Here is a 15,093-nt window from a genome sequence, read left to right as displayed (position 1 = left end):
GCGCGACACAAGAATGCATTAAACTCTTTACGACATAGTTTCTCAAAGTCAATGTCCAAAACTCTGAACGTGGCTGCATGAGAGATATGCGCGACACAATATTGCATGCTCTATATGACATAGTTTCTCAAAGTGAAGGTTCATAACTCTGATCTTGGCTCCATGAGAGATATGTGCGACACAATATTGCATGCTCTATATGACATAGTTTCCCAAATCAAGGTTCATAACTCTGATCTTGGTTCAATGAGTGATATGCGCGACACAAGAATGCATGCTCTATGTGACATAGTTTCCCAAAACAAGATTCATAACTCTGATCTTGGTTCCATGAGTGATATGCGCGACACAAGAATGCATGCTCTATATGACATAGTTTCTCAAATCAAGGTTCATAACTCTGATCTTGGTTCCATGAGTGATATGCACGACACAAGAATGCATGCTCTATATGACATAGTTTCCCAAATCAAGGTTCATAACTCTGATCTTGGCTCCATGAGTGATAAGCGCGACACAATATTGCATGCTCTATTTGACATAGTTTCCCAAATCAAGGTTCATAACTCTGATCTTGGCTCCATGAGTGATAAGCGCGACACAATATTGCATGCTCTATATGACATAGTTTCCCAAATCAATGTTCATAACTCTGATCTTGGCTCCATGAGAGATATGCGCGACACAATGTTGAATGCTCTATATGACATAGTTTCCCAAATCAATGTTCATAACTCTGATCTTGGCTCCATGAGAGATATGCGCGACACAAGAATGCATTAAACTCTTTACGACATAGTTTCTCAAATCCAATGTCCATAACTCTGAACGTGGCTCCATGAGTGATATGCGCGACACAAGAATGCATTAAACTCTTTACGACATAGATTCTCAAAGTCAATGTCCAAAACTCTGAACGTGGCTCCATGAGAGATATGCGCGACACAATATTGCATGCTCTATATGACATAGTTTCCCAAATCAAGGTTCATAACTCTGATCTTGGCTCCATGAGTGATATGCGCGACACAAGAATGCATTAAACTCTTTACGACATAGTTTCTCAGAGCCAATGTCCATAACTCTGAACGTGGCTCCATGAGTGATATGCGCGACACAATAATGCATTAAACTCTTTACGACATAGTTTCACAAAGTCAATGTCCAAAACTCTGAACGTGGCTCCATGAGAGATATGCGCGACACAATATTGCATGCTCTATATGACATAGTTTCCCAAATCAAGGTTCATAACTCTGATCTTGGCTCCATGAGTGATATGCGCGACACAAGAATGCATTAAACTCTTTACGACATAGTTTCTCAAAGCCAATGTCCATAACTCTGAACGTGGCTCAATGAGTGATATGCGCGACACAAGAATGCATTAAACTCTTTACGACATAGTTTCTCAAAGTCAATGTCCAAAACTCTGAACGTGGCTGCATGAGAGATATGCGCGACACAATATTGCATGCTCTATATGACATAGTTTCTCAAAGTGAAGGTTCATAACTCTGATCTTGGCTCCATGAGAGATATGTGCGACACAATATTGCATGCTCTATATGACATAGTTTCTCAAAGTGAAGGTTCATAACTCTGAACGTGGCTCAATGAGTGATATGCGCGACACAAGAATGCATTAAACTCTTTACGACATAGTTTCTCAAAGTCAATGTCCAAAACTCTGAACGTGGCTGCATGAGAGATATGCGCGACACAATATTGCATGCTCTATATGACATAGTTTCTCAAAGTGAAGGTTCATAACTCTGATCTTGGCTCCATGAGAGATATGTGCGACACAATATTGCATGCTCTATATGACATAGTTTCTCAAAGTGAAGGTTCATAACTCTGAACGTGGCTCAATGAGTGATATGCGCGACACAAGAATGCATTAAACTCTTTACGACATAGTTTCTCAAAGTCAATGTCCATATCTCTGAACATGGCTCAATGAGTGATATGCGCGACACAAGAATGCATTAAACTCTTTACGACATAGTTTCTCAAAGTCAATGTCCAAAACTCTGAACGTGGCTGCATGAGAGATATGCGCGACACAATATTGCATGCTCTATATGACATAGTTTCTCAAAGTGAAGGTTCATAACTCTGATCTTGGCTCCATGAGAGATATGTGCGACACAATATTACATGCCTTAAATGACATAATTTCTCAAAGTCAATGTTCATAACTTTGAACTTGGCTCTATGAGAGATATGCGTGATACAATATTGCATGCCTTACATGGCATAGTTTCTCAAAGTCAATGTCCATAAATCTGAACTTGGCTCCCTGAGAGATATGCACGACACAAAATTGCATGCACAACTTCACATGCTGTGTTTATGTAGTCCAGTTTCACAAAAGAGGACCAGAAACCTTTAATAAATCAAGTAAATAAATTCTATCATTATCCTATGTGTAAAAATAACATTATCTTTAGTTTTAATTTACATTTTCTTTATTTTTAATTTCGAAATATTCTATTGTTTCTCATAAGTGTTTGTTCTGCTAAACCTTTTTTGGTTTTATAACATCCACAATTTAATAAGTAAAAAACAATTGCTCCTCTGCATAGTAATATTTCCATCATTTAGTTCAAACCCTCGTTGATTGTCATTATCATCAATGCATCTCATTAAAACAATATTTAAATTTGAAATCAGTTTTTATGTATTTATCCTTTATATATGGGTCTAAGGAATACATATACACAAACAGATCGTTTGTCACTATTAACAAATGTATATCTGTCTATCAAGTAATAATATTAGTACTTTCAGGAACCTAGCGAATCTATGTCCAAACGAAACGATGCACTTGCTGCCGCTCTATCAGGATTTGTTTAAGTGTTACATATATATGTTTGTATACATGCGTAAATGTGAGCATGTGTGTGTTTTCATGTGTAGCCTCAAAATATAATTATCAAACACTTATATGTTTGTATGTTGGTGTTTTTTCTCTTTCTTTTTTTCTTTTCTTTCTTTTGGTGGCCATCCTTGTAAAATTTGGCCTAAAGCATGTATTATCTGATATTGCCATTAGACTGACACTTAAACCGAAACGTTAAACCTAAGTCAGCTGAGTTTCGATCATATCCTAGATACTTAACCAATGACGTTTTTACTCTTGTAGTAGAACCACCAAAAGGTAATAAATTTTGAAACATTAACATGCGCTATAACATAGTTTCTTACAATGTTTCCATTTTTGGATGGGTTTAATGGTTTGAGTCTTTGAAGAATGTGTCACAATGAGAATATCCCTGTATTTTTTTAATAAAAAATAAAAAAGTAACCACAAAGTACGCTTATATTTTCTTTATATTGAAAATTGTTGTATTCAAGGGGTAACGGTAGTCGAAATACTGTAGGTAGCCCAGATTGATAAAAAAGTAAGTGAAGAAATTATACAGCACCAGTTTGTGCCATTTTCTGTATTGGTATTAAGATTTAAGATAAGACATTCAATTTCATTGATTTAATTTACTAAAGTATCTTTACTGCAGATATTTTTTAAACAACTAAACCCATGAATATGGAGATGGAAATATTTTAATATATTATTTTTATTCTTCAATTCTTCTGTTTGATCTTATTTGGGAATTGACTTATAATCCTCTACCACTATCCATGCTTGTAGTCCTCTACCTTGATACACTCTTGTAATCTTCCACCATGATACACTCTTGTAATCCCCTACCAATATCCACGCTTGTAGTCCTCTACCACTATCCACGCTTGTAGTCCTCTACCACTATCCATTCTTGTAGTCCTCTACCAATATCCACTCTTGTAGTCCTCTACCACTATCCATTCGTGTAATCCTCTACCAATATCCACTTTTGTAGTCCTCTACCAATATCCTTTCATGTAGTCCTCTACCACTATCCACTCGTGTAGTCCTCTACCACTATCCACTCTTGTAATCCTCTACCAATATCCACTCTTGTAATCCTCTAGCACTATCCACTCCTGTAATACTCTACCACTGCCCACTCTTGTAGTCCTCTACCAATATCCACTCTTGTAGACATCTATCACTATCCACTCTTGTAATCCCCTACCAATATCCACGCTTGTAGTCCTCTACCAATATCCACGCTTGTAGTCCTTTACACCTATCCTCTCTTGTAGTCCTCTTCCACTATCCACTCTTGTAGTCCTCTACCGCTATCCACTCTTGTAGTCCTCTACCACTATCCACTTTTGCAGTCCTCTACCACTATCCACTCTTGTTGTCCTCTATACAGCAACCAGGGAAAACGGTCTTCAAGATCTCTTTATGCGTTTAAGCGTATCATTTATCACTGCCATAGTTCGCACCTTCCATTAAAATGACCGAACGTGCGACAGAAAAGTATTGTTATAATATTAGTATAGTTATTTAAAGAATTAGTTATTAATAATTAAAGTAGACTGACACAAATACCAGAAGGCAGAAAAATATTTATTACTCCCTAGAAGATGATAATTTACACAATTTAAATGACTTATTACTCCAGAACAAAACTCCAAAAAGAAGTCATTGTTACATAAAGGTTGCTCTTTGTATTTAGTGAATGTAATCTTTCAATCCAATAAATGTTTTATTATGACAAATATTCCCCAAGGTAGATTGGATATGGAATAAATCTGGCGATGCTCGGTTTCGAGCCGGGCTTCGGTGTCACCACTTGAACGTGTGGTTGTGCATGAGATCTGGCATTTCTGTTGTTTTTCCAGGGACTCTAAGATACATTACCTGACATCGCGCATGTATCGCGCATGTAATGAGAAAACCCTAATTGACTTGCTATATTTTAGACAGAACTTATTTACAATTATTCCCTATCTCTCTTTAAATCTCCTTCTCCCTCTCTCATCTCCACTTATTTCTCTAACCCCATTTTCTCCTTACATATCTCTAACCATCTTAATTATAATACCGTAAACGAAATGTTTCGATTGACTGTACGAGGGACTGTTTCGATTGGCTGTACGAGGGGCATATCTGGCTTTATCACATTTAAAACTCCGAAACACTGCTTCTTATGCACCTTTTCATTTCAGTTCGGACGCGCGGAATATAATTTTCTATCAATTATGATATTTATACGATCATAAAAAATGTCTTCATTTAAAACTTCATACATCTTTGTTTGTTAAACCACAAAACATTGTGGTAATGCGAAGCGGTCTTCATATGTGGATTCGGATTTTTAATATTTTGATCTCAAAACAAGACTGTGCAAGATTATTTCCGCTTAGCAAATATAATTGGCCGACCCTTCCTCCGGAAACTTAACTTATGATAAGTATACGTGATCAAGCCATGCCGTTGAATAACTTGTGCAACACTCTTAAAAAGTGAGGATCGAAGTGAGAGGCCTCCCGGCTTATCGGCGTTAAGTTGGCGAACTAGCGGTTGATTTGGCGGCCTAACGGTCTAGTTTTGGCGGCCTGGTGGTCTAGCGGCTGAAGATTGTGGTCCAAATGAGTAAATTAATTGTACTTTGTTAAGAGTGCATTAAGCAGCCTGGCTGAAAGGAAATGGAGGCTTAATGGACTGGCAGACTAGCGGAGCGAGGTAAGTGGCCTGTCGGCCTAGCGGCGTGAATATAGCGGTTTGGCGGCCAAGACGTCTGAGGGGTAAATTATGAAATAAAAATATCATGAAAATGCCATGGAAAAGCTCCGTATAAAGCTCGCATAATTTTTGCACTTTATTCAATGCAAATTGTAATGTTGCTCCGTCATTATACAATAAAAAGGTCGCTAGGTTAACTTATGATAAGTATGCTCGATCAAGCCATGCCGTTGAATAACTTTTAACTATTAAAAAGTGAGGATCGAAGTGAGAGGCCTCCAGACTTATCGGCGTTAAGTTGGCAAACTACATTCGCACTCCTCGGACTCGACACAGCCAGACCGCTAACCTTAACCACCCCATGGATGAGACCGCCGGACTGCTACCTTCACGCCCCTCGGGAGCAAGGACGCCAGACCGCTACCTCTACGGCCCTCGGGAACGAGGCCGCCTGATCGACAGACCGATATTTATAAAACAATATAACAACCTCAATTAATGAAAAAAAAATTGAATGACATATGTGCCGTTGGTTTTCCGGAATACTTTAAGGACAGATTCACGGTTCTTTCTGGAGGAAAGTGTAGCAAGTATGGGATGGGTGTGCTTTGATGGTAGCCTATGCATAAGATCAAACTGTATAACATTTTCTTTTACGAATTATTATATCTCCTTTTTCTTGTTGTCGGATGTTCTGGTAAATTCCTTTTCGTTCTTCATTTTTGTGTTGATGTTTATTTCAATTTTCTAAAGTTTTACATAATTTACTGACTGCTTTATAATATCAAGTGCATGTCTTTTCATACAGTTGTCCCTGTGGATCCAACAGCATTACTCACGAACATCATAACTTTTGATTAGCTTGTCTTGCAAGTGGATGTTTATTCATCTAAATATGGCATACTGTCGTCCTGGGATTTACGCTGGAAAGCAGAAGACCTATTTAAAATTCAGTGTCCTTAGCTTTGACAAGTAAACAGAATAATTTCTCTTTTTATCGGCTCCTAGGGACACTAAATACAATTCAAGTGACATTCTTAAATTATCGTTTTAAATTACAACGATTTTATCAGCCGAACACTACAATGGATGTGGAAGAGGTATTGAAATTGTGATATTAATTTGATACTAATGAATGATTTTTTAAAATTTTGTTTGTGTAGTGTTCAATAGTTCTGTGTATCAACCAAAAAGTGATTTTTTAATTATAAGTATACATTTCAGTTATAATTACAGGAGAAATTGCTTTTACACATAACATTGCATGCTTACAAGGCTTTTTTTTTTCGTTGAGATAAAAACTCATTTTTTTTTTCAAAAAACAGGAAAACCAAAATAGAAATACGAACTTAATAAACTAGTAAATTGTATTGAAGGTAAACCCTCGCAATCCTGCATTTATATGTACTTACGAACATCAATAGAAAACACTTCAGTGTATCTGCTTTCGACCAGTTCCTGTTGGATGATGGGCGGCCTGTATCGCAGAAGACAATAGCAAACATACCAGCCATCAAGAGAGCATACTTGTAATGACCCACTGAACTACTTGTGGGGCAAAAGACAATTGAGAGAAAATGACCTTTCTGTACGCAATGTAATCTGTCCTATCTTGATATTTATTATCACACAAACAAAGGCAACAAAACAAACAAAAGAAAACCGGTTTTCTAACTTCGAAGCACCTTTGTTTAGAAAAGGTACAGCGACCTTAGCAATCTTGTTAGTTCTGTTTATCAATTGATACGGAATGGCAATGAAAATAAATGTTAATGATAAACCAAATTGCTTATTAACACCTCTTTAAGCAACTATGTGTACTTATTGGTGGACAATATTTAGCCTTTATATATTTGTATATATACATCGAGAGACTAATCATTCGTTCATACTTGTGTTTTGCGGTTTATTTTAGATTAGAAGAAGAGTAGTCAATAGTCGTGTGGCTATCCCGACAATTTGTATGGTTAATTGGCACACGAACTACATTTCAAAGCCTTCTTTCTTTTTTCTACCAGACCACGTGACTCCTTTATTCATACCTGCGAGTTGTAAGCGTTTCCAGCAGAGCAGGCAGGTGATAGATTCCGTATTGGATACTTCAAAGTAATAGTTACTGTATTTTATGAACTTTTTTAAAATTATGTTGTAACATAATGGGTAATGTGACATATCTAAGAGATATTGGCTATATTGTCAAACCAAGTGCAATGTAGTTAACCGTGTTTGTGTTTGTTGCAACTGTTTTGTGGCTAAACTCTGTTTAAAATAAAATAAAATAAATAGTTTAAACTATGATAATATTAAAATTTTGATACTTATATTCTTGCTACTTTTTGCGCAGATGGTGTTTTGCAATTTCTAAAATATATAAAACAATTCAATGTTTATCAATTATATAGTAATTGTATTGTTTTTGTTCCATAAAAGTACACATTGTTTTTGAAACTTGTTTTCGCTTGAACTAGTGTTTGTTGTGTGCGTATGTACATGTGTTGTCGTCTGCGAAAATGACTCCGGTTGAGGTATTCACTTTGATATGGAAAACTAAATTTAACCAGGTGATTGATAAGCAAATAATTAATAAACTTTAATATGTGATTGTTTACAACAAATTTTCGAAAAGCTACTTATTGTCTTGCTTAAGAGGTTCGATTAATCACAAACAGAAAGGTTCGTATATTCCTTTGCAGGACTCATTTTCGCTGAAGACATCACATACATATAAATTAAAACATATTTTGGGAAAATATTGACTGTAATTTGAGAATATCAAAACTTGTTTCATCGGTGAAATAACTGATGAACTTTTAAAACTGTAGAAGCCAGTACGGTATCGTTGAGTTTAGACACATCATGTGTGAAACAAGAGGTGTTTGATCATACTGTCGCATGACGTGTGTGATCCACATTTTACACACGTCAATCTATCTATCTACCATATCATAGGTTGTGACATCTACGTTAACAGGAACTACACGTAAACGTTGCAGTTGAGTTTAAAAGTCTTTTGTGAAAATTCACTTGATACTTGTATATGTAGGCTGGCTGATTCTCGCATTAGTCACATTCCTCGTGTCATCATACACGTCATTCTAAACTCGTACATTGTACACTTGCCTGGTTGAAAAAGTGCTGATAAGTATCCGTACAAATAAGTATGACCGCAATAAAGATTGAAATTGGCGATTGAATTCTTGGAAATATTGATCGCATATATATTCTGAAACGCGAGGATTTTATTTTTCATTCTTACTTACCTTCCAATGCTCTGGAAGAATTGAACTTAAAAAAGTGACTTCATAATTCGATTTGTATTTTTTTAAGTATAGTTTGCATTTACTAAGACTCTACCATTAAAAGCATGCATGTGTTGAACGTGCAAGTATTCGATACAAAAATACAACGTGTATAAGGGTAGAACACACGTTAAGACAATGGCATGGAATAAAATGCAAAATTAAACACAATGCATCAATCATAAAGATACACGTCGAGCTTTAAGCATTTATAGGTATTGATTTTGCTTTTCTTTTACTTGACAGGGATCTAAGGAGATGAGAGCTTACACGTTTCTTGCAACTTTGATTGCGACAGTTCCGTTTCTCGCTTTGGAGACGTCATCGCAATGTAAGTAGCCTGTATTTTGTTCTTCACTGAGACTTTATCACAATGACAGTAGCTCATACTGTGATTTCGCGTTCGAGTGTAATAATCGTCGCAATGTAAATAACTTGAATATTGTTTTCATATGTTCGTGGAGACGTCGCCTCAATGTAAATAGCTCGTATATTGTTGTCATGTGCTCGTGGAGACGTCGCCTCAATGTGAATAGCTCGCATATTGTTGTTATGTGCTCGTGGAGACGTCGCCTCAATGTGAATAGCTCGTATATTGTTGTCATGTGCTCGTGGAGACGTCATCGAAATGTGAATAGCTCGCATATTGTTGTCACGTGCTCGTGCAGACGTCATCGAAATGTGAATAGCTCGTATATTTTTGTCACGTGCTCGCGGAGACGTCATCGAAGTGTGAATAGCTCGTATATTGTTGTCACGTGTTGGTGGAGACGTCATCGAAATGTAAAAGCTCGCATATTGTTGTCATGCGCTGTTAAGACGTCGCCTCAATTAAATAGTTTGCATAGTGTTGTCATGTGCTCGTGGGGACGTCATCGCAATTTTAATAGCTCTTATATTGTTTCTATGTGCTCTCGGATACGTTATGAAAATAATAGGAGGTACATGTAATGATGTCACTGTCTTATATACGTATTTTAAATGACACACTATTGTTTTCCTTCCATACTTAATAGGCGTGTATACGTGTATAAGGGACTCAATATTTGGACAGAAATCGGGGACAGACACAAATCAACATGATATTTTCAATTTTATCCGATAAAGAATGATAATAAACACCTGGCGTTCGCTGTTGAAAATGTTTATATACAGCATTACGAAGCGAACTATTCTTATTTAAATTGTATTGTTTCATAAATTATAGGTAAAGAATAAAAGAAGAAATGATAATGGATGCAACGAATTGTATGCTTGTCAGTACTGTTTTGTGATTGGATGTACAAATATAGCTAAAATAGCAATTTCCGTTTGACATTTAATTGTCCAGTACTCGGAGAATGATTTGCCAATTATATAGAAAGAAGCTTTGTACATATTTCAACAATAACAAATAATAAATCAAATCTAATATTCTTTTACTGAGACCACATAGTGATTACCTATTGATTAACCTTTTTTGTTCAAAAAAGTCCTGGCAATATCTTTATTCTATTGAACACATGGAAGAGCATTTCAAAGTACTAAAATAATGCTTTCTTTACGAAAGAAAACGCATAGATATAATTCAAAAAGAGACTGGCGAAAATTGTTGTTAATTTTTTATGTGCTTTCAATGCAAATACTCATTGTTTAAGATATTAGTCACTTACTATATTTTTATTTTTTACATTTTTATAGCACGAATTTGTGCTTTCGAGTTTCTGTCTTTAAGCTTATTTATTAAATAAACCGAAACCAACTAAGGGCATGAATGTTTAGTTGGTCTAATGTGTTTTGTTTATGACCATTTAAAAAGAGGTAGTCTCTATAAGTATTTTTGATATGGATTCAAAAATTACATGACTGAGTATCTTTCAACAGATTAAATTGTATTCCAATTTCAAAAACGTCACGAAAAGCGACAATGGTATCGCACTGTTCAAGTGTAAACACTGATTTAGATGATATTGAGAGTAAACCTTAAGTACTAGAACAACTTGTAAAGCGTGGGTCTTGTTCGCCAGTATTAGTTAGTGTCTCAGAGCTTCATTACTGCCAGTTACTACAGTAAAAACCCTAAATGCGTCCACTCCGTGTTCACGACCACCCCGCTAATGAGACCGATTTTTTTAGAACCGATCGTTTTCAACCATAATTCAATGGTCGTAAACCCTTAAAAAACGGGCACCCCGTTAGACCTTTATTTCCATGGCGAGTTTAAAGACTAACTAGCGGTTAAACCTCAAATTGTATGCAGGCTCCGAAGAGGCTTATAGAGATTAATAAATGTTGGGACTGATTTATGAATCACTTTCGAGTCCGTTTTCTGTGCAGAAATCAGCATCGTGTAATGAGAGGCCATGAATGGTGAGGATCAAACCCATAAATACTTTGAGAAATTTTTGCGGAAATTTAAACCACAAGACCATTCTTACCTTAAAATAGTGCTCATTTGTATCCAACATGCACTGGACTGTTGTTCTGTAAGACACTGCCATTTTGTAAGTTTATTGAGCATCCGCGTGCGCCTTGGGTTCGAGCTCCGTGAGAAAAAAGTTAGCTAAAATAAACTGAATTTACCTCGTTTTCCGATGCCTTTTAAAAGACGAAAACGTTCCGTACAGAAGTAGACTCTTATTCCCAATGAAATGAGTAAAAAAATAAGCGTCAAGTGACCCTGATCAATCATTTTGCCATTTAACACTGTCTCGTTCGTATCACTTCGATTTTCCTTTTGGGGTTATATAAAACTCAATAAAAGGGTAACATTGAATACGGGTAACGTGTTTATGTGAGGAGCAACTGCATGGCAAGCAAACCTAGCGCCGTGAGTGTCCAATAGAATGATTAAAATGTCCTTAATTGGTATGCATTTCAAATTGGCTCGAATATCCTTCTCTCATCACTGTTTCAAAAAAATCCAGTTAAGCGCCATTACCTGGCACACGCCATTACCTGGCTTACGCCATTACCTGGCACACGCCATTACCTGGCACACGCCATTACCTGGCACACGCCATTACCTGGCACACTAATTAAGCATCCTATTGTGTTGAAAAAATTCAAATCTCAAGATGTGAAAGATCGTAACATGTCTTTGTTTGTTGTTTTACGATTTCCTGTTCATTAAAACATCTGCAATGATGCATTCACTATTGTGTGAGTAAATACTTTTTTATTCATCTTTTTCGCGAATGTTTCTAGATATCTAGTTTCCGACAACTAAGGTTGACGCTTAGCACAAATAAGAAAAAAGAGTATGGCCTTATATGGACATTACCTCGCTCTCTGAATTTCATTTTCTGTAAATATCTATATTTCGTTTATCGTTCAACTTTTAATGATGATGATGATGATGATGATGATGATGATGATGTTGGTGGTGGTGGTGGTGATGATGATGATGATGATGATGATGATGGTGGTGTTGGTGGTGGTGATGATGATACACATGATGATGATGATGATGATGATGATGATGATGATGATGATGATGATGATGATGATGATGATGATAATGATGATGATGATGATGATCTCATATAAACGACTAATGTATCTCGTGTAACCGACTTATGTATCTTGTAAAATCGACTTATGTATCTCGTGAAAACGACTAATGAATCTAGTGTAACCGACTAATGTATCTCGTGTAACCGACTTATGTATCTTGTAAAATCGATTTATGTATCTCGTGAAAACGACTAATGTATCTCGTGAAAACGACTAATGAATCTCGTGAAACCGACTAATGTATCTCATGAAATCGACTTATGTATCTTGTAAAGTCGACTTATGTATCTCGTGAAAACGACTAATTTATCTCGTGAAACCGACTAATGTATCTCGTGAAAACGACTAATAAATCTCGTGAAAACGACTTATGTATCTCGTGAAAACGACTTATGTATCTCGTGAAAACGACTTATGTATCTCGTGAAAACGACTAATGTATCTCGTGAAAATGACTTATGTCTCTTGTAAAATCGACTTATGTATCTCGTGAAAATGACTAATTTATCTCGTGAAAACGACTTATTTATCTCGTGAAAACGACTTATGTATCTTTAAAAATCGACTAATGTATCTCGTAAAAACGACTTATGTATCTCGTAAAAACGACTAATGTATCTTGTGAAAACGACTAATTTATCTCGTGAAAACGACTTATGTATCTTGAAAAATCGACTAATGTATCTCGTAAAAACGACTAATGTATCTCGTAGAAACGACTAATGTATCTTGTGAAAACGACTAATGTATCTCGTAAAAACGACTAATGTATCTCGTAAAAACGACTAATGTATCTTGTAAAAACGACTAACGTATCTTGTGAAAACGACTAATGTATCTCGTACAAACGACTAATGTATCATGTGAAAACGACTAATGTATCTCGTGAAAACGACTAATGTATCTCGTCTCGTGAAAACGACTAATGTATCTCGTAAAAACGACTAATGTATCTTGTGAAAACGACTAATGTATCTCGTGAAAACGACTAATGTATCTCGTCTCGTGAAAACGACTAATGTTTCTTGTGAAAACGACTTATATATCTCGTGAAAACGACTTATGTATCTTAAAAACGCCTTAGTATCTCCTAAAAACGACTTTGTATCTCGTGAAAACGACATACGTATCTCGTTAAAACGACGTACGTGTCTTTTTTAAACGACCTACGTATCTCGTTAAAATAACTTAGTAACCTGTTAAAACTAAAAACACATGTCGTAAAAACGACTAAGTAAATAAGTATCTCGTTTTAACGACTAAGATATTTCGTTAAAACGACATAATCGGCCAATCAGATTCGTTAAATTTTACTATTCGATTCAGATTGGAAAATATGTTGTTTTAACGAGACACGATGGTCGTTTTGAAATAGAATCAATTGTGCATGGCGTAGATCATGGCGGCTACAGATCTTCCATCAAACGCACCTTACAACCTCACCAACAACATTTACGTCAACAACATCTACAACAACACCACCGCAGTAAAATTTGTAATCTTTTACGAATGTTTAATTCATGACAAGAGTGATTTTTACTACTCGTATCAGTAATTTTAAGTATCCAGGGATTTTACGCACTCTGGGTTAATTTTTTCGTATGAATAACACACTTTGACTGGTGACCCGGTATCTAATTAAAAGGGTAACATGACCCTTCGTTGATATGAATATTAAATTGACTTCGTAAAGGTTAAACAATACGAAACACATAATATCAGAGGACAATACCGGGGTATAGAAATGATAATATTACATTTATAACAGAGGTATCGTATACAAAATGTTAATGTGTACAATGTGATTAAAAGCATCGTTGTTAACTTATAAAGGTGATATAAAGTATGATGGGTTTATTATTTAAATAAAACAAGTTAAGGCGAAACAGTTCTTTACTTAAAAAGATATGAATAATTGCCCTGTATCAGTTTTGTTATTTTACCGACTATATACACGCACAAGTCTTTGGGGTAATTTTCACCACACATCGGATTGTTAATGGCCAAATCAACACAACTGAATCATTTGTAAGATATGTTTATGTTTATTGACCAAATACATTTCAAAAACATGTTATATCACCCATTATAGTACGGTCAAAGGCGGCAGTTAGGTTGACAGGACCCACCCTATTGCCAAGACCCCCCCCCCAATAAAAAAAGAATATTAAAAATACTTTCTAGACCAAAAATGATTCGAACATGATCATTTATCACAAAAGTCTATATATCAACCAAAAATATATATCAACCAACAATTCCACGAAATCAAACTCAATATATACTTATTTTTACTTATTAAGGGTTGACATGTTAAAGGGACTAGAACCAAGATGATACGCTTGCAAGAAAAAAAAATGTCAAACACTTACATAAAATAGATATCGTTGTGTACAACGCATTGAATCTTACTAACTGATTTATCACATCGCTTTTTGGCATTTTAGTGCATTTTTCCAATTCGAAATTTACTGGGGTTTACTCTAAGTATATTTAAAACTTCAATTTGGTGTAAAGACGATTGGTCTGTGAATTCTGCAAACAACAAGTGATATTCACTAACAATCTGTCAATTGATGTTGCAAGTAGTAAGCTGTGAATGATGCATGATATGCATGCAATAATACAGTATGGAAGAAGTTGTTGCAAAATGTATTGACTTACAAATAATCTATACATCATCCATTGAGACTCGTAAAAACTTGCAACCATGTT

The 15,093-nt window shown here is 35.8% G+C and overlaps 1 protein-coding gene across 1 annotated transcript in view; it reads left to right on the top strand.

The window, feature by feature from the left end:
* The first annotated feature begins 8,094 nt into the window (after positions 1-8,094).
* LOC128246226 (uncharacterized) overlaps positions 8,095-15,093 on the top strand; it is a 34,540-nt gene continuing 27,541 nt past the window's right edge. The window contains exons 1-2 of the mRNA XM_052964419.1: positions 8,095-8,109; positions 9,130-9,214. Coding sequence (XP_052820379.1) covers positions 8,095-8,109; positions 9,130-9,214 — 100 coding nt within the window. The remainder of the gene's footprint in view (positions 8,110-9,129; positions 9,215-15,093) is intronic.

The sequence above is a fragment of the Mya arenaria genome, chromosome 9, assembly GCF_026914265.1.
Source record: "Mya arenaria isolate MELC-2E11 chromosome 9, ASM2691426v1".
NCBI classification, from domain to species: domain Eukaryota; kingdom Metazoa; phylum Mollusca; class Bivalvia; order Myida; family Myidae; genus Mya; species Mya arenaria.
This window is presented reverse-complemented; position numbering and strand designations above follow the sequence as displayed.